Source organism: Artemia sp. Qi Xiang Cuo, chromosome 12 (assembly GCF_049724085.1).
Source record: "Artemia sp. Qi Xiang Cuo chromosome 12, ASM4972408v1, whole genome shotgun sequence".
Taxonomy (NCBI): Eukaryota; Metazoa; Arthropoda; class Branchiopoda; order Anostraca; family Artemiidae; genus Artemia; species Artemia sp. Qi Xiang Cuo.
Genome location: NC_142805.1, coordinates 39,559,154 through 39,585,502, shown reverse-complemented (window position 1 = coordinate 39,585,502; position 26,349 = coordinate 39,559,154). Strand labels below are relative to the sequence as shown.

Sequence of the window (26,349 nt, the reverse complement as noted above, 5' to 3'; positions counted from 1 at the left end):
TATTTTGTATCATGTTTATATTATTTAGTAGACTAGGAATTTTCTGAATAAAAAACAGATATTTTGCTAACTTCAAAAATATTTCCTCATTGTCTTTTGATCTACGCAAGCAGTGACCTATCTTCAGGTCCTAGGACATGCCCTCCCTTTTTGCATAAGATTTCTAGGACATGCCCTCTGACGTCACGCGACACGCCGTCACACCTGTACAATGCGGTAAGCTGTTTCTACCGGAGCACTGTTTCTAGGCAATATATCCACCGTTGGCATGATTCCCGCCCCTCGCAAAATTCCCAGGTGTTTCAATTACTTGAAGTGTGGTCGGTATAATCGGGGTAATATGGGAAGCCCCTTCCACGTCTTCCTAGCTGGTAAAATTCCCATCCAGGCAAGATTTGGCACGTCCAGGCAAGATTTAGTGTTTCCGAGCAAGATTTAGCATGCCCAGACAAGAGTCCAGGGATAATTACTTGGAGTGTGGTCAGGATAATAGGGAATAGTATGGGGAGCCCCTCGCACCTGTTTCTAGCTGGTAAGACTCCCACCCTTGGCAAGAGGTCAATGACCTCCCATCCTTGGTAAGATTTCAATGCCCTTTTCGGTTAGGTCAAGATAATAGGTGAATTTCTGTGACAAGCCCTTTGACGTTATGTCATACACCCTTTAGTTTTTCTATGACAGTCCTGGCAAGATTCCAAGCGCATGCCCTATTTTTAGGTAAAATTCCCGCGTGTTCCAATTACCATGAATGTGATCGGAATAATAAACAAGTTGAATTAACAGGGGGAGCCCTTAACCCCTTGCAAACTGCACAGCACAGTCACCTGTTCTATTAAAGGGAACACAGTTGGCACGACTACATGACACACCCCTTTGGACTCCAATGACGTCATACGACTTACCCAGTTTCAAACGAACAGGTCTAATAAGCTTCACATAATTTCATGTAACTCTGCGTCAGGAACCCATGGGGGAATCCCCGCTTATAACGTAACGAGAGCTCAGATCAATTATTATGCAACACTGTCACGTGGTACTTTTTTTCACCCGAAACCCCCAAAGCATTTTTTCATCTTCATTAACTTAATGGCGGCACACACTTTATGTAAGGTCAGCGCATCTTACGCATGGACGGCATATCCATCACTGCCAGATAATACCATTTTGACATTTTCCGCCCAAAAGCCTCTAGATATTTTGTTGTTTCAGCATTTCATTTTTTCGCTTGAAACACCTTTCATATTTTTTCTTCTTTTTTTCAATAGTTCTTGACCCCACCAGGACTCAAAAGGTCCTAAAGGGTCCTTTCGAGTCCTGGGTCCCGAGTGAAGGGTCCCGAGGACCTCGAAAGGTCCTCGAAAGGTTCATTCCCTTCCAATGGCTTTGTACCTTAACTGAAGGACTAAACTGCTATTCATAGTATTTTGTAGGAACCATATTCTAAAATTATTTTTTGCGTGACAGCTATTGTTCCTCATTTCTGGCAAACACTAGAATGACGCATTACTTTCACAATCTGACATGCTCCAGGGGGCATTTACTCTCAAGATATTAATAAAGGGAAATTCATGTCTTACTCGTGCTAAAGATTACATCTTAAAAACACAGACATTGTAAAAAATGACAGTTAAAAAAATCGCGACAAAAAATAAAAGGTGAAAAAGCATATCATAATATACGCAAAAAGAACCGTGTATTACAGAAAATTGGGGCTCCTAGCATGCAACACCTGAGAATAGGGGAGGAGGGAGTGATATTAGACATGGATTTAAAGTGTTTTAAGAGCTTTTAAGGAAAATACCCCTTTTTCTTTGAACAAAATTTATAAATATTTAACAATATCCTAACAGTAGGTTCCACCCTCCTAGTAGCATCTATTTTCAGAAGGCGCTATGACAAAGGACGTAATTTTTAAGCAATATTGTGGCATATAAAAGAATAAAATACAAACAATAACATGCGAAATTTAAGGAAAGATGAGGGGAGATTACTGCAGGGGAGGAAGGGGTGTCTGTGGGGGAAGGGGGCCGTTTTTCGCTCGCAGTTCAACAATACCATTTTATTCAATTTTTTTATTCGTTACAGAAAGCAGTAATTTTCAAGTGTTTAATTTTTAAGTGTTTTTATATTTATTGTTAGCTCACCTCCATCCTCAACAGGTGCCCTTCCCGCTCGCTGACCACCTCCGAGGAACTGTCCAGTCCCCCGAACACTTTGTCTCAGCCCTGATGCAATCCCAGAGAGACATCTTTGAGCAAAACTATCAAAACGTGCAAAGGGGGAAATTCTTCTTCCCACCTATCCCTGGCACTGCGGGGGGGGGGGGGTGCGTGTCTACTCATTCTGGGGACGGAAATTGGACTTCCCACGCGATGCTGGGGAGTTTGGTCACTGTTGACTCATTCCAGGGACAGAATCCGGCCATCCCATGCAATGCAGGTGAGTTTCCTCACTGTCGACTCATTCTGAGAGGACGGCATCCGTACTTCGCCTAGGCGATAAAGGAAGTTAAAAAAAATGCTCATGCTCGAGATAATTTCCAAAGTAGTAATAATAGGGAAATTATCATAGAATTTGTAGGATATGCCAACCTCCAACGTCAAATAATCCCTGTTTCTAGCTAGCAGAATTCCCAACCCTGGAACCCCCTCCCTCTGGGATTCCAAGCGTACTATTATTTCTCCTGTATTGACAAGATTCTTAACGATTTTGGTACATTGTTTTTCAAAAAGATCCCCTAGATTTCCGTGACCAGGTATAATATGAATGACGACAGTGCATATCACAAGCTAGACTAAAAGGACCCCTTGGGGGAATCCCTCGAGCAAGGCAAACTGGGATGCTGCGTAATAACGGCGGTGTACATGTTAATCAAAGATACCTAATGAGAGAGGATTGAAAATCATATTGTGAGAAGAGTGGTTACACAAAGCGTTAAAAAGTATACTTATATACCAGAGCAGAATAGCGCTGTCAAACTGTTTTCACACTGGCACCAGCCCCCACTTGACACCAACCCTCACCCCCTAGGACATTTTCAATCTTCTTACACCGTAAATTAGCTAAAGAATTCCATTAAACCACCGTTTGTATTTTTTTTCTTTCTTTTTCACTTGAACTGCAAGATTTCTAGCGCATGTTTCGTCATGTGACACACCCCTTTTTTCTGTGACAGCCCTTAGACATCACGGAAGCCATAGAAAAAATGAATTTATAACGGTACCCTATGACACACCCCCTTTTCCAAGCACGCTTTGTTTCTGGGCAAATCACCCAAACATATCTCCCCAGGTGGTTGAAGTTCCCCCGCGATGTTTTTCTAGGCAAAAACAAACCTTCCTTCAAAGATCCCAACGTGTTCTGAGTACGCTTTAGATATTTTAGAGGAGGAGGGATATTATCAGAGGTACTTTTTTTGACACTATTGAGGTATTTCTGTGAGCCTGTTTTGAAATACAGCGTCTTTTTTTCAGAAAAGACTGGACAAATGGGAAAAACAGGACAAGGCTTAAAACAGGATGAAATATAAACAAGAGCATGCGTAATTTAAGGAAAGATAAGGGGAGAGAATCCAGGTGGAGGGGGGCCCTCTGTGAGTGGAGGAGGGCCGTTTTTCGGTCGCCGGCTCAACACTGCCTTTTTATTCATATATATTTTTTTTCGTTACACAAAGCAGTAATTTTCAAGTTTATATTTATTGTTAGCCCGTGCCCGTCCACTACAGGTGCCCGCTTCGCTTGCTGGCCACCTACGAGGAACTGTCCAGTCCCCCGAACGGTTTGTCTCAGCAACGATACAACTTCAGGGAGACATTTGTCAGCAAAAATATCAAAACATGCAAAGGGGAAAATTCTTGTTCCCACCTATCCCGCTCTCTTTGGGGGAGTTTGGTCAGTGTTGACTCATACCAGGGACGGAATGCAGCCATCCCACGCGATGCAGGGGAGTTTGATCACTATTGAATCGTTCCAAGGGGTCGGAATCCGGACCTAGGCTAGGCAATACAGGAGATTCAAAAAAATGCTCTTGCTCGAGATAATTTAAAAATTAGTAATAACAGGGAAGTTATCATAGAATTTCTAGGATATGCCGCCTCTGACATCACATCATCCCTGTTTCCAGCTAGCAAGATTCCCACCACTGACAAACTTCCCGGAATTCCAGACGTTCTAATATTTCTTCTACATTGGTATGATTCCTAACCATTTTTCGGCACATTGTTTTTCTGAAACACCCCCATTATTTTTGGGACCAGGTCTAATATGAATGACGCCATTGTATCTTACCAGCTAGACTAAAAGGACCCCATGGCAGAATCCCTCAAGCAGGGCACACACATGGGTGCTGTGTAATAACGGCGGCACTCATCTTAAGCCATGTCACCTAATGAGAGAGGATGGAAAATCATCTTGCGAGAAGGGTAGATACTCAAACCGTTAAAAAGTATACTTATAGCCCAGAGCGAAATGCCAGGGTGACACTGTTTTCACACTGACTCTAGCCCTCCACATGACACCAACGCTCACCCCCTAGGACAGTTTCAATCTTCTCACTCCGAAATAAATCTTAATAATTCCATTAAACAACGTTTTGCTGTTGTTGTTTTTTTCACTTGAACTGCGCGGGCGGGGGGGGGGCTCAATACTTATTTGCTAGGACATGTTACTTCAATGCAGTTCACGCCACAGAGTATTTAAAACTCTTCTAAAACCTTCTTTGTTTTGATAATGATTTTACGAGTTGACCACGATTTTTGCACTTTGCCATTGATTTTCACGGTGGTCTTGATTTCTAGGATTACCCGTGATTTCAATAGATACCTATGTTTTTTTATGAAATTGTTAGGGTTTCATTATTTTGCTAATTACTGCATAGACACTGACCAAGATTTATACATTTTGATCACAATTTCAATGGTATAGTCTTGATTTTTATGACTTGGTCCGGAGTCTTAGGGTTGACTCTATCATCTAGATAAGTACCTTATGATTTTTCCAGGAATACACCGCCTTTTTCGGCTTTAATATTTTATAACGATATGAAACATTTGTTTCTCATTTGATGCTTTATAACAATGTCAGGTAATATGATTTTTTTTCCTGGAACATCATGCATTCTTGGGTTTAATGTTTCTTGACAATAAGCAATAATCACGTTCTGCTAGCCCTACGACACCAGTCATCATCAGTGTAAGTGTGTTCTAACATTTGAAACATACAAACACAAACACACTTTCTTAGAAGTAACTATTTTTTTCGTTTATGATACCAAGTTTTCTGTCAGAAGTAGCAAGTTTTCCTTAACACTAACAAAGTTTCCCATCGAAGTAACAACTTTTTCCTTAATACTTAAAAAGCTTTTACCAAGAACTATTAAGTTTTTCTCAGAAGTAACAATTTTATCATTATGATAATAAGTTTTCATTTAAGATTAGAAGGTTTTCCAGCAAAGATAACGAATTTTCCTTAAGAGTAACAGTTTTTTTCGTTTATGATAACAACTTTTCTCTCAGGAGTAGCAAGTTTTCCTTAAAACAACCAAATATTCTCATAGAAGTAGCAACACTTTTCCTTAATTATAACATACTTTTACTTAACACAATCAAATTTATCTTAGAAATAACAGGTTTTTTTCTTAACACTAATAAATTTTTCCAATAGCACCAACCTCTCTGTCAATGATAACAAGTATCTTTTAAAAGTAACATTTTTTGTCAATGATAACAGCTTTTCTGTTAGAAGTAGAAGGTTTTCCAGCAAAGATGAAAAAAATTTCTTAGAAGTAACAATTTTTTTCGTTTATGATAACAACTTTTCCGTCAGAAGTAGCAAGTTTTTCTTAACACAAACAAATCTTCTCATCGAAGTAACAACACTTTTCCTTAATACTAACATACTTTTAATTAACACTATCAAATTTATCTTAGAAATAACAGGCTTTTTCTTAACAGTAACAAATTTTACTAATAGCACCAACCTTTCCGTTAATGAAAACAAATATCTTTTATAAAAGTAAGAATTTTTTGTCAATGATAAAAACTTCCCTGTCAGAAGTAGCAAGTTTTCCTTAACACTAACAAATTTTCTCATCGAAGTAACAACATTTTTCTTTAATACTAGCTAACTTTTACTTAACACTAACAAATTTTATCTTCGAAGTATCAAATTTTTTCCTAATAGGCATACTAACAAACTTTTAACTAACACTATCACCTTTCTCTTAGAAGAAACATTTTCTCGCCAGTGATAAAACATTTTCTGCTTGAACTAGCATATTGTCTAGCAAAGATAACAAATCTATCTTGGAAGTATCAATTTTTTCGTTTATGATAACAAATTTTTTTGTCAGAAGTAGCAAGTTATCCTGAACACTAACAAATCTTCTCATCGAAGTAAAAACTTTTTCCTTAATACTAATAAACTTTTACACAACACTGTCAAATGTCTCATAGAAGTAACAATTTTTTTGTCGATGATAACAATTTTTCTCTTAGAAGTAACAATTTTATGTCACTGATAACAAATTTTCTGTTAGAATTCGAAGGTTTTCCAAGAAAGATAGCAAATACTTCTTAGAAGTAACAATTTTTTCATTTGTGATAATAACTTTTCTGTCAGATGTAGCAAGTTTTCCTTAACACTAACTAAATTTCTCATTAAAGTAACAACATTTTTACTTAATACTAACAAACTTTTACTTAGCACTATTTTTACAAGAAAACCTTACTACTTCGGACAGAAAGCTTGCTACTTCTAACAGAAAATTTTGTATCATTGCCTAAAAATTGTTACTTCTATGAGAAATTTCTTATCTTTGACGGAAAATTTGGTGAAATTAGAAAAATTTGTTACTGTTAAGAAAAATCTTTTACTTCTATGATAAATTTGTCAGTGATAAGAAAAAGTTTGTTAGTATTAAGAAAAAAGTTGTTACTTCGATGAGAAGATTTGTAAGCGTACAGGATAACTTGCTACTTCTGACAGAAAACTTGTTATCATAAACGAAAAAAGTGTGACTTCCAAGAAAAAGATGTTATCTTTACTGGACAACTTGCTAGTTCAAGCAGAAAACTTGTTATTACTGGCGAGAAATTGTTACTTCTAAGGGAAATTTGATAGTGTTAGGTAATGGTTTGTTAGTATTAGGGAAAAGTTGATGCTTCAAAGGGAAAACTTGTTAAGCAAAAGTTTGTTAGTATTAAGGAAAAATGTTTTTATTTCGATGAGAAAATTTGGTAGTGTTAAGGAAAACCTGCTACTTCTGACAGAAAAGTTGTTATCACAAACGAAAAAATTTTTACTTCTAAGAACATTTTGTTATTTTTCTTGGAAAACCTCCTACTACTAACAGAAAAGTTGTTATAATTGAAAAAAAATAGTTACTTTTAAGGGAAGTTTGTTATCATTGACGGAAAAGTTGGTGCTACTAGAAAAAATTTGTTACTGTTAAGAAAAAGCCTGTTACTTCTAAGATAACTTTGATCGTGTTAAGTAAAAGTATGTTCATAATAAGGAAAAGTATTGCTACTTTGATGAGGAAATTTGCTTGTGTTGATGAAAACTTGCTACTTCTGACAAAAAAGTTGTTATCATGAACAAAAAAAAACTGTTACTTCTAAGAAAAATTGGTTATCGTTGCTGGAAAACCTTCTAACTAAAAACTTGTTATTATAATGATAAAATTGTCACTTATAATAAAATTTGATAGTGTTTCCTAAAAGTTTGTTAGTATTATAGAAAAACTTGTTACTTCAATGAGAAACTTTGTAAGTGTTAAGGAAACCTTGCTGCTTCTGACAGGAAACTTGTTATCATAACCAAAAAAACTGTTACCTCTAAGAAAGTGTGTGTGTGTGTTTGTATGTTTCAAATGTTAGAACACACTTAAGCTGATGATGACTGGTTTCATAGGGCTAGCAGAATGTGATTATTGCTTATTGTTAAGAAACATTAAACCCAAGAATGCATGGTGTTCCAGAAAAAAAAATCTTATTCCCTGACATTCTGATAAAGCATCAAGTGAGAAACGAATGTTTCTCATCGTTATGAAATATTAAAGCTCAGAAAGGCGGCGTATTCCAGGAAAAATCATAAGGTACTTATCTAGATGATAGAGTCAACCCTAGAACTCCTGACCAAGTCATAGAATTCAAGAATATACCAATTGTGATCAAAGTGTAGAAATCATGGTCAATTTCTATGTAGTCAATAGCAAAACAATGAAACCCTGACAATGTCATAAAAAAACATAGTAAACTATAGAAATCACGGAAACCCTAGAAGTCAAGACCATCTTTGAAATCTATGGCAAAGTGTAGAAATCGTGGTCAACCTGTAAAATCATTATCAACACAAAGAAGGCACCAGAAATGTTTTAAATACTCTTTGACGTGAATTTCATAGAAGTAACATGTTCTAGCAAGGAAATATTGAGCCCCCGCCTCCCCGCAGTTCAGGAGAAAAAACAAGAAAAAAACATCAAAAGACTGTTTAATGGAATTCTTTAGCTTATTTTCGGAGCGAGAAGATTGAAAATGTCCTAGGGGGTGAGGGTTGGTTTCATGTGGAGGGTTGGTGCCAGTGTGATAACAGTGTTGCAACGGCATTTCGCTCTGGGCCATAAGTATACTTTTTAACGGTTTGGGTATCTACCCTTTTTGTCAAGATGATTTACCATCCTCTCTCATTAGGTCAGATTGTTTAAGATGAGTGCCGCCGTTATTACACTGCACTCGCGTGTGTGCCTTGCTCGGGGGATTCCCCCATGGGATCCTTAGGTTCTAGGTTGTAAGATACAATGGCGTCATTCATAATAGATCTGGTGCCGAAAATATTGGGGGTCTTCCAGAAAAACAATGTAAGTAAAAAGTTTTCTCTTCCAAGTAACAGCATTTTCCCTTAATACTAACAAACTTTTACTTAACACACTTAAATTTCTCTTAGAACTAACAAACTTCTTCTACTAGCACCAAGTTTTCCGTCAAAGATAAGAAATTCTAATAGAAGTAACAATTTTTGTCAATGATAACAATTTTTCCAATAGAAGTAACAAGTTTTCTGTCGAAGATAACAAAAATGTCTTAGAAGTAAAAATTTTTTCCTTTATGATAACGAGCTTTCTGTCCGAAGTGGCAAATTTTCCTTAACACTAACAAATTTTCCCTTTGAAGTAACAACATTTTCCCTTAATACAAACAAACTTTTACTTAACACACTCAAATTTCTCTTAGAAGTAACAAACTTCTTCTAATAGAACCAAGTTTTCCGTGAATGATAATAAATTGTTCATAGAGGTAACACTTTTTTCGTCAGTGATAACTAAGGTTAACATGAGCGCTTATGTTAACCTAAATTAGATGAACCTAACTTAAACGTAGAGAACCCTGACTTTGACAGAGAACTTTCTAATTCTAACAGAAAACGTGTTATTACTAACGAAAAATTGTTGCATCTAAGAGAAATTTTACAGTGTTAGGTAAATGTTTGCTATTATTGAGGAGAAAAGTTGTTACTTCGAAGAAAATTTTTTTAGTGTTAAGGATAACTTGCTACTTTTAGCAGAAAACTTGTTATCATAACGATAAAATTGTTACTTTTAAGAAAAATTTGGTATCTTTGTTGGAAAACCTTCTACTTCTAACAGAAAAGTTGTTATCAATGACAAAAAATTGTTACTTTTAATAGAAATTTGCTATCATGGACGGAAATATTGGTGCTATTACAAAAATTTGTTACTGTTAAGAAAAAACCTGTTACTTCTAAGATAAATTTGATAGTGTTAAGTAAAAATATGTTAGCATTTAGGAAAATAGTTGTTACTCCGATGAGAAAATTTGTTTGTGTTAAGGAAAACTTGCTTCTTCTGACAGAAAAGTTGTAATCATAGACCAAAAAAATATTACCTCTAAGAAAAATTTGTTATCTTTGCTTGAAAACCTTCTACTTCTAACTGAAAACTTGTTATCATAATGATAAAATTGTCACTTCTAAGAAAAATTTAATAGTGTTTCGTATAAGTTTGTCAGTATTAAGGAAAATCTTGTTACTTTGATTAGAAACTTTGTTAGTGTTAAGGAAATCTAGATACTTCTGACAGGAAACTTGTTGTAATAAACGAAAAAAATTGCTACTTCTAAGAAAGTGTGTGTGGTTTTGTATGTTTCAAATTTGAGAACACGCTTACACTGATGATTACTGGTGTCATAGGGCTAGTAGAACGTGATTATTGCTTATTGTCAAGAAACATTAAACCCAAGAATGCATGGTGTTCCAGGAAAAAAAAAATCATACTCCTTGACATTCTTATAGGGCATCAAGTGAGAAACAAATGTGTCTTATTGTTATGAAATATTACAGCCCAGAATGGCATTATATTCCAGGAAAAATCATAAGGTACTTATCTAGATGATAGAGTAAACCCTAGAACTCCGGACCAAGTCATAGAAATCAAGACCATACCATCGAAATTTTGATCAAAGTATAGAAATCATGGTCGGTTTCTATGCAGTCATAAGCAAATCAATGAAACCCTGATGATTTCATAAAAAAAACATAGTAAAGTATAAAAATCACGGGTAACCCTAGAAATCAAGACCACCATGGAAATCAATGGCAAAGTGTAGAAATCGCGGTCAACCTGTAAAATCATTATCAAAACAAAGAAGAATCGAGAAGTGTTTTAAATACTCTGTGGTGTGAATTGCCTTGAAGTACCCTGTTCTAGCAAATAATTATTGAGCCCCCCCCCCCGCAGTTCAGGTGAAAAAAAAACAAGAAAAAAAGGTTGTTTAATATAATTTTTTTAGCTTATTTTCGGAGTGAGAAGAATGAAAACATTTTTTTTTTGTACAGCCCAAATTGTGTTTTGGTCTTGAGAAGGCATGGGACTTATCAGCCCTTCTCATGTTAATTGTCGCTGGTTTGGGTTTGACTCGTCTATTAATTGTAATTTCTGTTTGTTTTGAGTTTCATCTATTTACTGATAGTGATTTGTTATAGTTTTATGCATGGGAGGTTGACTTACGTTTGGGTCATTCTTGGTTTAATGGAGCTCTTTACTTTTCTTTGAAAACTTGTTTTGTGGAAAAAGTTTTTTAAATTAATTCATTAGAAGGCTGGCTGGTTGTTCCTTTTTAGTTGCCAGGCCCTTAGAATTTGAAGAGCATACCAAACTTCATTTACCTGCTATACTTTGCCCACTTTCTATTCTTTTCAAAGTTAAAAGTTTCGGATCCAAGGCTGAGGCAACAAGGGACCTCTGCATTTTCTCAACCTCACTTCTTTTTTCGTCCAGGTACATTTTCATTGTTAGCCATAAAACAGTCACGAAAAAAATCTGGAAAAAGGAAAATAGATTTATATTTAGAAAACATTTGTTTCTTCCCACATTAAATTTTTAGCAGATCTTAATCCATGAAAAACGTGAAGTGCGTAATACATTTTACTTATAGCTCTGGTTCTCCCATGTATGATTTTTGTGCAATATTCCACCATCGAAAGACTGGAATTCACAACTGCTTGTTAACGTGAAAATCAATGTAGGAGCTCAAGGGGAACTATTATTCACCTCTAACCTACAAGATTATACTTATAAGATTATACAAGATTATATTTTCTTTAATCTTTGAGGCGTTCAATAATTGTCCATTAAACAATAACACAGTATGTCCAAAAATAGCTACGACATTTGCTAAGGGTAGCAATGTATTGGGTGATTTACAAAGATTAGGGGAAACAGTTTTTGGGATTCGTAAGAAAAATTTCTTAATTTCGAAAATTTCAAAAAAAATTGTAAGAAAAGGCAAAATTTCAAAAAAAATAGTCTTTCTAATCTCTTGGACCTATGAAATGATTTGAACAAAATAGCAATCTAAAAATTTTTATTCTGTTTTATTAGATTTATGGGAAACGGGTAGCAAAAGAAGGCGAAAAAGGGATGCTGGTTGCCTCCGATATATATTAACTCTAGGAAGGGCTCTAGAAATTTCATTTTCCAATCAAATGAGCCCCTTCCAAGGTTTCCACGACCACTCCTTAAGAGAAAAAAAAAGTAAAAATAAATAATAAGAATACGAAACCTAATGCAAACAAATGGTTAACAAGAATATAATAATGCAATAAGAAAAAGAATAAACACAGAGAAAATCAATAAAAGTAAATCATACATTGAAGTTTTATGGCTCTTTACTACAGCCCGTGCTTGAGCTTCGTCACAGAAATTTAATTTCAAACTCACAAAATTCAAAAAATGCTTACTTATCTATGAAAAAAAAAAAAATTCAGCTTTCTTCTATTATAGAGGAACAAATACCTGAATCTGAGTTTGCTTTTGTTTTTGATGAACATATATCACTTTTAGTTGTGAAAGCAGTTTGGGAAGATGTGAAAAGTTAGTCTTGAATACTATTCCGCCTTTTACTCAAAATATTCAGTCGTAGTCCTAAATAATTTTTCTTTCCTATACATGAATAGTACTAACAACATAGACCGGAGGTAGAATAAGCAAATTAGAGCTAAAAAAAAGAAGAGAGTTACCTTTGATAACAGATGAGGAAGAGGTAGTTGATTATGTTTAATAAGTCCAATTTGAGTAAGCTGAGGTAGTTCAGTAGGAAGGAGGTTAAGACACCAAATCCATTCAAGTACTAATAGAACAAGTCCATAGGCAACTAGGTAAGGAGATGCCTTCAAAGTAGCGTCTCTTTGATTTTTGTTCAACCACAAGTAACATGTTGACATAAGCAAAACAAATGTGAGCCAGCTATGGTATGTTATACTCCAAAGCTGCAATACGAAAAAATTGATAAAAACAGATTGATGCAATATAATTGCTTTGTGTTTATCACTTTTAAAGGCATATACAAGATAAGTCGATGTTTGAGAAGAATCTGTGCATGCCCACTTTCCTCTTGGAGAGATCTGTGGTTAATCCTAGAGAAAATAATGAGAGGTATCAATTTTTAAAGGCATTTGTATTTTGTCATAAGAGGCAGGACAAAAAAAATGAATGAAAATAAAAATTATTGAGTTGCTTCTCCTGTATTATGTGTTATTCTATGTTAATCCACCCATTTCCTTCTGAAAAGGTATGCGTCTCAAGTCAGTATTGTTTCTCTTTTATGGCAAAAAACACGCACTTAGGCATGTATCCTACATGGTGATGGTGGCAGATGGCGGCAGATGTGAAACCCAGGGAAGAATGACAGATGATGGTAATTTGTTTTTTTAATAGTGAAATTCAGGAAGACTTAAACATATTATGAACCAATATTCGGCACGTTTCTGATAGCAAAAAGAAAGTAAAACTTTTGCCGTAAGCTGTTCGTAAATTTTATATTAGAAGGAAAATTTATATATTTTTGAAAAGAGGGATAAACACTCTTAAAAAGGATTAGATATCAATGGATAAGTTACCATTAAGGTTCTTATATTAGAAAGCTTTTGTGTGCTAGATTTCAGGACTGAAAAAAAAAAACAGTTAGAAATCGGACTTTACCAGGAGTTGCACCAGAATGTCTCCTTCTTTTCTTGTTCTACAGGACATCATATCAAATGGTGTACTTTAGAAAGGTTGGTGATGGGTCATTATAAAAAGAAAATCAATTTTTTGCTCGGGACGTAATAAATGACAATTTAGGAATTGCAAAATATATTAAACGAACACTATAAAATAGGCTGTGCTAGTCTAGTCGGGAGGACCCCCAATTATCATCGTTGTAACCTAGGTTCCTAGGTTACAGTACTCTTCATGGCAAAATGTTTTTGTCTTAGATGATCACTTTTCACTTCCCCACTAAAGATAACACAAAGGGCGTTCGTTCTCATATCCCTGTTGACATGAAAGGGCGATGGAAAAGCACATTGGATATGATTGAATCTGCAAAGAACGTAGGGAGTCTTTGATTTTTTTTTTAATTTTTTTACATTCGACAATTTCAACCATTCCATTAGGAGTCTCTGGCTTTCATCAAATAGCTGGATTGAGCTACAAGCTTCTTTTACCACACTTGCTCCCTTTCGCAATGCTACCGTACTGATAATTGCTTCTTCATATCGAACTGGCAGTCGAGCATAAATAGTTCTAAAAGGGGCCTCAGTTTTTTTTTTGCAATACTAGAGCCAGTGATTCCCTATTGTTGGCTCCCTCAAAGAAATAATAGCCTTGAAGTTAAGAAAGTAATTTTATGACAAGTCAACATTTTCAGCTTAGTCTTCCTTCAAAGGCAGCATATCTGGATCCTATCACATTTAAAATGCTGTCGCTTGTGGATTGTTCTCTGGACCCTCAATCTTTGATGCCACTACCGTAGGATACAGTAAAAAATGCTGCTGAAATTGCAAGATCACCTACTTCAACTCGCTCTTTACAGATGAATTTGTTCAGGCTATTATAGAGTCACGTAAGAAAAGCTTGTTCCACTCGGTTTTTGGACACAACAGGTTTCAAAACCATAAGACGCTCCGGCAGCGCTAGCAAGTCTGCCGTAAATTCCTTAAAACTGTTCGAGGAAAAACTCCCAGTCAATCTTTCAGAGTATTGTAGGTTTTTCCAGTAAACTTGTTTTTTTTGTCATTAATTTGCATAAACACAGTAGTAAAAGTTCATATAAATCCTGGGGGGGGGGAGGGCTTCAGAAATTATTTAAATTTTCCACTACAAGATGTATTTTTATTATCTTTATACCTCAGAAATATTGACAGACTTAGACTTTTTGTGGGGGGAGGGGGGGTGGTCGGCTAAGAAATAAAAGGAATATTCTTGGATTTATTAGTTATAGCCAAAGGTGTCATAACCTCTTTTGCTTTAGGAACGGACCATAACAACATGCCTATAAAATCAAAAGCATGCCAACTCGTATTCTTAAAACAAAAGTTTGAACATGTAATAATTCTATATAATAGAGCAAGTGCTTGGGCTGAGGAAATCGACAGAAATTTTAGAAATAAGTTATCAAAAAGTGCAATTCTCCTTATATTTGCATCCCTTTGGAAACACATTTAGGAGAAGTGAATACTTAAAGAAAATATAATGTAGCAAAGGGTCTAAGTTACTTTGAAATTCAGGATTTGAGGAATTTGATTTTACCTATTTGCTAAGAATGAATTCGTCGGATGTTCTAGAACAGTATTTTTTAGTGCGAAACGACGTAAGAATATGCGAAATACCCGTAAACCGTGTATTTTCTTATGATTTTTTCGCTCACACACATTTGCTAGGAAATAATTAATCTTAAAAGGCTGTTATAAGCTATGAGGCAACAAAAATTTTTGAATCGGTAGTAAGAAGTATCTATTTCCAAAGTATTTTTCTTCTTTCATACTTTCTGTTTAAAATGGCTTCCGAACAGCAAGGTGAGAGAAGGGGCAAAGCGTGGTCTGTGAGGGAGCTTAACCCATCCCCAAGAGCAACAATAGGCTCTGCTTGAAAACTAATGATTTTGAGTTGACTGCATAAATTGATGACGAAAATTATTCTATTGTTAAAACGTATGAAATAACTAGAATGCCTTTCCAGCAAATTCGAGGAGATCCTAAACGTTATAGCACATTTTTTGGAAAAAAAGGATTGGGAAATAGAAGAAAGTCACCATAGGAAAAAATAAATGGACGGTGATGTGGGTATGCACCGACAGTTTTTCCTCCCTTTATTAGAAAAAAACTGTTCTTTTTTACATAAGAATTGGTGCTATAGTACTAACTTTTTCAAAAGTGCTACTTCCAGAGATAATTGTTATCCATGGGAAGTGGCAACCCTGACGAGAAGTTAATAAGAGACTAAAAGTTAATGTTTTCAGATTGGAGACGCATCCTTATTTCTAGAATAAATATGAAAGAATCTTTCTGGATCGGTTAGATATCGCTCTAAAGCATCTTAATGTACCTACTACGAATGTGTCGAGCGAACCAGAATATAGATCGCCGGTTATTTCACGCGAGAGCAGTATGCCTGGACAATGTCTAAAACGCTGGAAAAGTGCATGTTTTTAAGTCATAAGTTTTAAGGCTTAAATAATGATACTATCATTAACTTTATGATAATAAATCGAAACTTATCACCTAGCCTACTAATTTTTTTGTTAACTTAGTGTTCAAAAACCAACCGTATAAAGAGCTGTTTTTTGAACGAAAACAGCTGTTCTCTGTCATTACCAAAAACATAGAAGAGAAACAGGTATTCTGTTTTTTGTTGACCTTTTCTGTTTCATTCAAGCCTTGTTTATTTTTTTCTGATTCTTCTGAAAAACACAACAGTGCTAATGCTTAATCGCAAAAATGGTGATAATGAGGGCAATGTGCGATGATCAAAGTCACGTACATCTTCATCGTGATGTGCAAGATTCGAGCTGATCATATCCGATGAACACACACAAACATCAATATTAGATACAGACTTACTATTATGAACACAGCCGTGGCTCATACGTCTTGGAACAAGCTGATAATCACTAGAAAGGGAATCCAGAACTATGTCAGAACAAACAAAATCGCTATGGACATCAAAATTGAAATCACCGATTATCATCCAGCGATAACAATATTTTTGTATGCTAATTAGCAGTGTTTTCAGCGATGAAGAAGCACTAAAAATTAGTCCAACGTCACCAAGATTTTATACCAATAATATAATTCGATGAATTCAGGAAGCCCGGACTTAAGTGGAAAAGTGACCGTTTCACCAAACAAGCTAAGTATCTTGACTGTCTACCTCTAGTTCAACGAGCATTCAGGCCTCCTCGTTGCCGTCATAAAGCAAATCGCTAAGCCATGTCTAAGCTATTTGCAGTCAGCCCGTTCTCTGCTCACGTTGCGCAGGAGAACGGGTATCTCTGCGGGATACGCATCTTCAAGGGGATCCCAAGTGCACAAATTGTGGAGGGGCCATTTTTCCATACAACCGTGAATATCGTGAATATGTCTGGTTTTTTAATTTAATGTCAATAGCACAAAGGATAAAAATAATACAGTCAATCAAAACCTGAAGGATTCTAATGCTCTGCTCTTACAGCAGCATCTTCTCGCGGGTGTTTCCTTAAATTCTATACGCAAAAGTTCTAAACATGTTTCTTTTTTTCAGTTGACTTTCAGTTGAAAAAAATTAATTTTTACATTTACTTTCTGATTGTTTTCCAAATCATGCCAAGGCCTAACAAAAATATAATGTGGGGTACCTGCCCCTTAAACCCCTGGTTAATTGCTGTTAAAATGTATATAATAACAATTGTAAATTGATTATTATCATTTGAAATGGCTGAAAACAAAGTTCCTAGTATCATTCCCCCTCCCCCAGAAAGCTTCTGACGGGGCTTGTGATGGCCCGCCACGCCTTTTCCAATTTGTTGCTGGTAAGCAAGGGAATGTAATATTTTATGCTACATAGAACTATATTTTAATAAATTCTTGCTCCACCCTACTTCTTATTATATTTATCTTAAGGCTCATGTTTATTTGTTTTTGTTTTTCCCAGGGTTGATCGTATCCAATCGAAGTTCCTAGAAAATGGGGAGAAAGCTCATTTGAACGTAAATTTAAAGTTCTTTTGAAGTGACTGAGCCAGGGGAAAGTGTTGTTTTCTGCCATTTTAGGGTACGAAACAGCAAATTAGCCTCAAAGAGGACCAATTTGGAATCAACTCAAATTCTGAGAAGCCAATCTACTACTACTACTACTAAAATCTCACCGCAGCACCAAGCCGCCTGAGGCCAACACAGCTACGCACGCTCCTCCTCCACACCAATCTATTCAAAGCCTCCCTTTTTACACCCGCCCACGAAGTTCCCATTCCCTTTAAATCTTCCTTTATGACGTCCTCCCACCCCAAACGGGGACGACCTGTTTTCTGTTTAGCCCTAGATGGTTGGCCGAAAAGAACAATCTTCTGCAATCTGTCATCCTTCATCCGCGCAACATGCCCTAACCACCTCAACCTTTCTTTCATTATAGACCTAGAAAGCGGTATCGAACCACATTTTTCGTATAGCCTATTGTTTGAAATACGGTCAGTCAGCCGGGTACCCAGAACAATCCTTAAGCAATTTCTCTGGAAAACATCTAGCAAATCTTCATCCGCTTTTCGGAGCGTCCATGCTTCAGAGCCATATTTGACCACTGTCATCACTGTAGTTTCTAAGATTCTAATCAGTTTTGGGTTAAACTAAGTTGATTCACTTTATTTTTTATAAAATTATGTTCTGTCATTTGTAATTGCGTATGCACTATTATGACGGGGGAGTCATTGTGTAGGCCCCACCTGTGAGCTTCAGATAAATGTAATAAAAAAAAGTAAAAAATAAGAAAACAAATTAATAAGTGAAGGCATGTGACTCTTTACTCAGGCAGCGCTAGTGTGGTACATCTAGACAATATATATTTCGAGCAGGATGTTGTCTATTTTTTGGAACAAAAAGCAAAAGCAAGCCTGAAACAAAGGGACATTATAATGAATAATTCAGTTGAAAAAACGAAAACAAAGTATTTCAAGTAAGAGTGAGGCTACCACTTCCTTGAACCCCTTCCGTGTTGAAATGTAATTTGCCTTTTAATTAATACAGTATGTGTTTCGAGAAGTACGTTAAATTTTATTCGCTAGAGTAAAAATGGAATAGTAAAAAAATATTAGTAAAAATAGCAGTGGAAAAATGGAATAGCAAATTACTCCTTGGAATAAATACATTTGCTTCTTAAAGCTAGATTTACCATTTTAAAAACACCTTTTTTAGTCACCATTTATTCTTTTTATTCTCTTTTATTGAAAAATATAGAAGTTGATACCTAAATAAACTGATTAGACTTCAATCGATACATTTTGCAGTAGAAGGCTGAGTTTCTGAAGGAATATTTCCGATTTGCGAACCAATAAAGAAATCACTAATTGAATATGTATTCATTTGAAAGAAATTAATTGGTTTAAATACCAGTGAATTGTTTTGCATATTAGACTGGTCAAACTAAATTGATCCCCTCTTTTATGCTAATGAATAAAGATTTACTCCTGGTAGTCTTTGCATTGTCTGATTCTTTTTTAATGTAGCAATAGAAAAAATTATTTCTCTACCTTGACTGAACGCGTCGAGGTTACTGAGTCACCGATTAGAACACCCATAATCAAATAATCGATGTAGAGCAAGGAAGACTATCATCAATTTCTAAGGTTCTAACTTGGTATTTACTACCAAAACATATGTAGCTCAGATTTTGAAGGATGAATTGATAGGCCAACACCGAGACGCTACTTAAGCATAGAAAAAAATTCAAATAGGCTTTTACAGCTTTAGCCTTGACGAATGTCATCATCATCATGCAATTTATGACAATCTGATTCCAACAATAAATAGTAAAACTAATAAATAATTGTAGAGTCTTAAACTTTTAGCCTCTTACCGTTAGCCTTTTACGGGAATCTAAGATATTTATAGATTATAGCCCCCTTTTGGTGGCCCTACAGAGTAATTAGAGTTCTTATACAAGGAAAAGTTGAATTATAATGTCTTATTTAGACTGTAAATACTCAGTTACATATGAAATGACTTTTTTCTTCATGAATACACTCACAATAATATATCACTAATCCCCCCTCCCTTTCCTTTCTTGTGGGTTATTGATGGTTTTGGTCAGATATACATTTTTTTTAAATCATAGTCAAACTGAAATGATCCCTAAACAACAATAAACATTGATTGTGCTCCTTTGGAAGCTGAGTGAATTTCCAGGATATTTTGTTATTTTGATGCTAGAAAACAATTTTTTGCAGTTTTTGGGAATTCAAGTTTATTTTTTCTGCATTAATGAGTGAACATAAATCCAGTGCAATGTTGCGTCAATTACTAGGCAAATATTTCATCATCAAGATAGACACTCATCAAGATCACCCTACAACGCTATTTGTATTAACACAAAAAAACAAGTATATTGAGCGTTTTATCATCAAATATTTGGTACATTATTATCCAAGCTAGCAAATTATCTTCTATCACTCTACCTTTCTTTTTTGGCTTAAGATTCGCTTGTCTACTCACCATCATCATTAAAGTAGTGCCTACATACGATGATCGGATAACAAACTTAATCATTGACATCAAGGGTCCAATTAACTTTCCCATGAGTCCAACATCTTCTTCTCCTTGGGAATCTGTGATATCGTCGTCAAAATCCGATTCAGATTCACCGTCTTGGTTTTCCCCCGGTACCGCGTCGTTCTCTGAAGAGTTTATGTTGCCTTGTTCATTATTTTTTTCCTTTTTTTCGTCGTCCTGAAAGGAGAATGTCCAAATTTAATAAATATTAAAAATATAGATTTGAATTTCTAGTATTTCCTATCCACAATAGATAGGTACAGCAAACGCTATTGCATTGAACGGATAAGAATTTGGACAAGGTGATTTCCTTTAATATCCCCTCAAGGCTTTTAATACTAATTTTATTTTGAGACATTTAGGTTTCCACCTTCCTTAGCTTTGACATATATGTTTTCAGCGCTTCGAATTTAGCAATTTAGATTTGCTGCTGCCTCGAAATTAAACGTTTGCTTCGTTGTCGTCTTTTAATTTCGGGTGTTTAGATTTTTGCCATCCCTTCATTAAAATTTTTAGGTTTTTCGCTACCTCAAATTTAAGCATTTGAGTTTTCTTCGTTTTCAATTAGGGTATTTAGGTTTTTGAGATCCTTTGATTTAGTAATTAAGGTTTTTCATTGCAATGAATTTGAATATTGAGATTTTTCGTATTTTCTTTTCATTTTAAGGCATTTAGGTTCTCGGCGTCCCTTATTTTTAACATTTAAGTTTTTTACTGCCTTCAATTTCAGCGTTTAGGAATTCGTCGCTTTTCATTTTTAGGCATTTAGACTTTTGCCGTCTCTTAATTTTCAGCATTTGCGGTTTTCATTGCGCTTAACTTAAGGGTTTGGATTATCGCTGCCTTAAAATTAAGCTTTTGTGTTTTGATCATTTCTCAATTTAGGCATTTAGGTTTTTACCATCCCTTCATCTAAACATTATAGTCCAGGACTTTTAGGGTTTGACCCGGACAAAATTGCGATATAAACGAAAATAGTACCAAAATGATCAGAAAAAAATTCTATACAACATACTAAAAGTCCTTATAAATCCGAGTGGGGCGGGAACCCGAAAAACAGGGGAAAAGGGGGAACTGCGGGGGAAATTGGGAAAAATGCCGAACATGCCCATAAAATACTTCAAAGTCAGTTTTCTGGGGCTTCCCCATACGCTGATTACGAAACTGACATCTAAAATGCAGTATAAAATAAAAGTACTATGGAAGACGGGGGTACCAGGGGGACGAGGGGAAAAAATGCAAAAATACAGGGTAGGGGTCGAAAGCACTTTGAAATATGTTTTCTGGGGTCTTTCTATCTGCTGATCCCGAAACTGACATCTAAAATGAAATAAAGAACATGAGCCCCACCATAAAGGGGGAAAGGGGGGAAAGAGGGGAAGAAAAGGGACAATTGAAGTCAGGGGTAGAAATCAGTTTGAAATGTGTTTTCTGGGGTTTTCCTATCTGCTGATCACGAAACTGACACCTAAAAAGAAGGAAAGAAAACGAGAACCATGAAAACCGAACAAAACTGGAGGAAATAACGGAAAAGGGGAAGGGAAAATTTTAAAATACAGGGTAGGGGTAGAAAGCACTTTGAAATATGTTTTCTGGGGTCTTTCTATCTGCTGATCACGAAACTGACACCTAAAAAGAAGGAAAGAAAACGAGAACCATGAAAACCGAACAAAACTGGAGGAAATAACGGAAAAGGGGAAGGGAAGCCTGACTCCTCAGCCAGCTGCTAATGGCTAATAAGTAGGCCTATGGACAAAATAACTCGCTTATGTATCAAACTTTTACTTTCTTGAATCACAGACATTTCTTACAACCATTTGAACTACTAAACATAAAGAAAACAACCGCTTGGCAGTGATCACATTATAAAACTTCAGCTATTATAGGTAAAATTTGTACTTTCGAAGGCAATATCGTTGAATAAAAAACTAAAAAAAGAACTTTAGTAACTATAGGTAAAATCTGCACTTTTTAAGGCAGTAGAGTTGACTTGAAAAACACAGCATTGATGTCACTAGTCGAGCTCCTCGTCTTCGACAATCTCGATGTCCCTGTTCAAACAGTTGATACCCTGACAGTCTCCGCACGTGAAAGTACACACTAATTCATTTCTCTTTCAGCTGCATCGTGAGGTCTAACAGCCTGTTTTACAGTTGTATCTCACGACACTCAAAAGAGTCTGAGGTGTGGGCAACAAATCGGTCATCACAGGTGAGTATTTATGGTCTCTGAAGACCCAACGCCAGTCAGCCGGGTCGAGGTCGGCTGGTTCCCCTTTCCAACGGGATACCTGGAGGCGCACTCGCTGGGAGTGGAATGAAGCTGCAGCTTCGGTTGGCGGAAGCCTTTCAGGCTTAACAAACGCCGTAGTATTTGACGAAGAAACTTTTTCCAAGAAAATTCGATGTCGCAGCTTAGTGAGATCTTCGTTTGTTCGTGCTTTATACAAGCTGAGGAGAAGATATTCACCCGCTTTCACAATTTCATCTTTAGACGATGATTTATCCAGAAACACTTCACATTTTTTTCTGAACACTTCGCTCTTCTTCAAAAGAGGTAGCACAGCTTGCTTTCCAAGTCCGAAAACTCGTGAGGTCGTGTCACATCCCAAGAGTGCGTGCCCTACCAGAAGTAGCCTGGATGCTTCTCCCATTTTTTTTTTAACTTCGTTGAGGCACCAGAACCGTGTTATCGCTTCTTTTGCGTTCGTTGACGATTCGATGTAAAGTGTTTTTGCATTAGGCGGGAGGTGATACAAGAGTAGAATCAGAAGGTCAGTTTCGTTTCCAAGAACTATTATTTCAGAGTTTTCTGCTTTCGTTACGGCAGTCTTCACGATTAGATAGTCAACATCGTTCTTCGCATGGACGACTTCAAATCCTTTGGCTCTGAGTTTTTCCCCGATGTAGCTTATAATTCGCTGTTTGTTCTGAGAGTTGCTCAAAAACTCTTCCTTCTTTTTCTGGAGTTTCATCCCTAAACTGAAATCGATCACTTGATGCTGGCTTCCCTTACACCGTCGGTTGTGGGTAGCATCTTTCGTGGATGGACCAGCGCTGTATACATCGAAGACAACAGTAGGGGTGGTACAGCGTCGAGTAACGAAACTAACATAGCTGTCACAGATTGAATCATAGGTATCACCAATTTTCCAAGGTACTTGCTGAAGCAGCCAACCTCCATCAACTACAGTGGCACGACTTGGCACTGGCAGGTTGTGAATTGAGTCTATTTTTGCTTCTTTCGATATAACCTTCGCTAGTGCAGGTTTGTCTGGCTGACGTATTATGCCAGAATTCTCAAATAAAGCGGACGGATAACTGCACAGTTCGTAACGTAGAGTTTCTGCCATGTCATTTTCAGATGTATGGGCAGCAGTCGAAAGACGTTGAAAAAGCAGTGCAGGGTCGATATGCAAAATCTCGCCATCTATCCTTATGTTCCCATCGGATGCCAGTGTAACGACTTTGTCTTTCTTCCTGAATAAAAAACTTTCGACGGATTGGCCATCCATGCGCTGGAGGATCAGCTCACCTACAGCTTTAGCATCCTCTGCATTGACGCCTTTTTGGGCAACCAGCCCGGAACCTATACTTCTAAGCTCTAAGCTCTAGGTTTTGTCATCGGCACTGGAACTCCGCGGTGACTAGTCTACCTTGCTTCTCTTACTGAATGTCGAATTAGAACAGGATTATGTTGACGAACCCACGCGCTTTGCATGCGCTTTCCGTCGGGTTTGCATTCGAAACTAACCTAAATTAAACCTAGGGTAATGTAAATAAGGTTTATTTCTCCTAAAATAACTTAACCACTTTAGGTAAATTCATCTTTTGAATATTTAGTCAATTAAATTAACCTTTAGCAGTATATTATTCTAACCTGTGTGTAGATAAACTAATGTAGGTATGTAGACCTAGGAGGGTAGGTTTTGGTGTTGTGCAGTAGGAGGGGTTCGTTGGAATTATCTTTTTACTTACACTAGTATGTGTATCAGAGTTTTTTTTAATCTCAAGAAATCAAGAATCATCTTTTATTTTCCATCATTTTTAGTTTTTTACCACAAGAGTTTTAAAATTTCCCTTCGTATGTTGTTACAAATTCTGTGACAGGATTTTTCTTTAACTTAAAAATTCTCTCAGGCAATATTTCTTTAACTAAATGAATCTTTCAAAGATATTTCCCATAAAGTTTTTGGATATACATTTCCTTTAAAGGGTTTCTCACAAATAAAAGAAAAGCCCTGAACGTAACAAAATCAAAGAAGTGAGACACAAAAGAGGAAAACAAATATTTTGGAAAATATTTTGGAAGAGGAAAAGAATTTCAGAAAATATTGTTCTGAAAAGATATAAAAAAAGCCTGTTGAAAGTATTGCTTGGAGGCTATTCAAAAAGCCATAAAGTAAAGTTGTGGGTAACAAGGATGAGTACTTCAAGTTGTAAAATTGGTTTAGGAGGGACATTAAGTAAGTAATTTGTTCTGAAAAGATATAAAAAAGACTTTTGAAAGTTTTGCATGGTGTTGGGGTATTCAAAAAGCTATAAAGTAAAGTTGTGGGTAAAAAGGATGAGTACTTCAAGTTGTAAAATTAGTTTAGGAGGGATATTAAGTAAGGAACTTGTTCTGAAAAGATAAAAAAGGCCTACTATAATTAAACTAAACTTCAACTCTAACTAAAACTTTATGCTAAGACTCTAGGCTAAAAGTCTAAGCTAAAACTCCTAACTAAAAATAAAATAGAACTCTAACTAAAACTCTAAGCTAAGACTCTAAGCTAAAACTCTAAATTCTTAAACTCTTAACTATAACTAAACTAAACTTCAACTCTAACTAAAACTCTAAGCTAAGACTCTAGACTAAAACTATAATCTAAAACTCTTAAATAAAACTAAACTAAATTAGAGCTCTAACTAAGACTCCAAGCTAAGACTGTAAGCTAAAGCTCTAAACTGTAAAACTCTTAACTATAACTAAAGTAAACTTCAAGTCTAACTAAAACTCTATGTTAGTATTCTAGGCTAAAACTCTAATCTGAATCTTTTAACTAAAACTAAACTAGAACTCTAACTAAAATTCTAACTTAAGAATCTAAGCTAAGACTTTAAACTCTAAAAGTCATACCTACACCTAAACTTAACTTCAATTCTAACTAAAAATATAAGATAAGACTCTAAACTAAAACTCTAATCTAAAACTCAACAAAAACTAAACTAGAACTCAAACTAAAACCCAAACTTCAACTCTAACTAAAACTCTAGGCTAAGACTCTAATCTAAAACTCTAAATTCTTAACTAAAACTAAACTAAACTAGAACTCTAACTAAAACTCTAAGCTAAGACTCTAAGCTAAAACTCTAAACTCTTAATTATAACTACACTAAACTTCAACTCTAACTAAAACTCCAAGCTAAGACTCTAGGCTAAAACTCTATGCTAAAACTCTAAAATATAACTAAACTAAAATTCAACTCTAACTAAAACTCTAAGCTAAGACTCTAGGCTAAAACTCTTAGCTAAAACTCTTAACTAAAACTAAACTAAACTAGTACTCTAACTAAAACTCTAGGCTAAGACTCTAAGCTAAAACTCTAAACTCTTAACTATAACTAGACTAAACTTGAAATCTAACTAAAACTCTAAGCTAAGACTCTGAGCTAAAACTCTAAACTCTTTAACTTTAACTAAACTAAACTTCAACTCTAACCAAAAATCAAAGCTAAGACTCTAGGCCACTAAATCTTTAAGCTAAAACTCTTAACTAAAACTGAGCTAAACTAGAACTCTAACTAAAACTCTAAGCTACGACTCTAAGCTAAAACTCTAAAGTCTTAACTATAACAAAACTAAACTTCAACTCTAAGCTAAGACCCTAGGCTAAAACTCTAAGCTAAAACTTTTAAATAAAACTAAACTAAACTAGAACTCTAACTAAAACTCCAAGCTATGACTCTAAGCTAAAACTCTAAACTATTAACTATAACTAAACTAAACGTCAACTCTAACTATGGCACAAATGTGGAGGGGGAATATAATAATCAAACAGCCATCCCATAACCAGATGTCTATATCCAATTTGTTGTTGAACTTATGTTGACATCCAAAGAAAACAACAAACAAATTGATCAACACACATAACCATCAAACAACCATCCATTATCCAGATGTCTACATCCAAGTTGTTGTTGAACTTATGTTGACACCCAAAGAAAACAACAAAAAAATTGACCAACACACATAACCATCAAACAATCATACAATAACCAGATGTCTACTTCCAAGTT

The 26,349-nt window shown here is 35.7% G+C and overlaps 1 protein-coding gene across 1 annotated transcript in view; it reads right to left on the bottom strand.

The window, feature by feature from the left end:
• Positions 1 to 26,349, bottom strand: part of LOC148946102 (piezo-type mechanosensitive ion channel component-like) — a 174,136-nt gene that overhangs the window by 83,448 nt on the left and 64,339 nt on the right. Inside the window, exons 6-8 of the mRNA XM_089097608.1 lie at positions 20,012 to 20,245; positions 12,534 to 12,782; positions 11,181 to 11,334 (exon numbers count right to left, since the gene is read on the bottom strand). Coding sequence (XP_088953734.1) covers positions 11,181 to 11,334; positions 12,534 to 12,782; positions 20,012 to 20,245 — 637 coding nt within the window. The remainder of the gene's footprint in view (positions 1 to 11,180; positions 11,335 to 12,533; positions 12,783 to 20,011; positions 20,246 to 26,349) is intronic.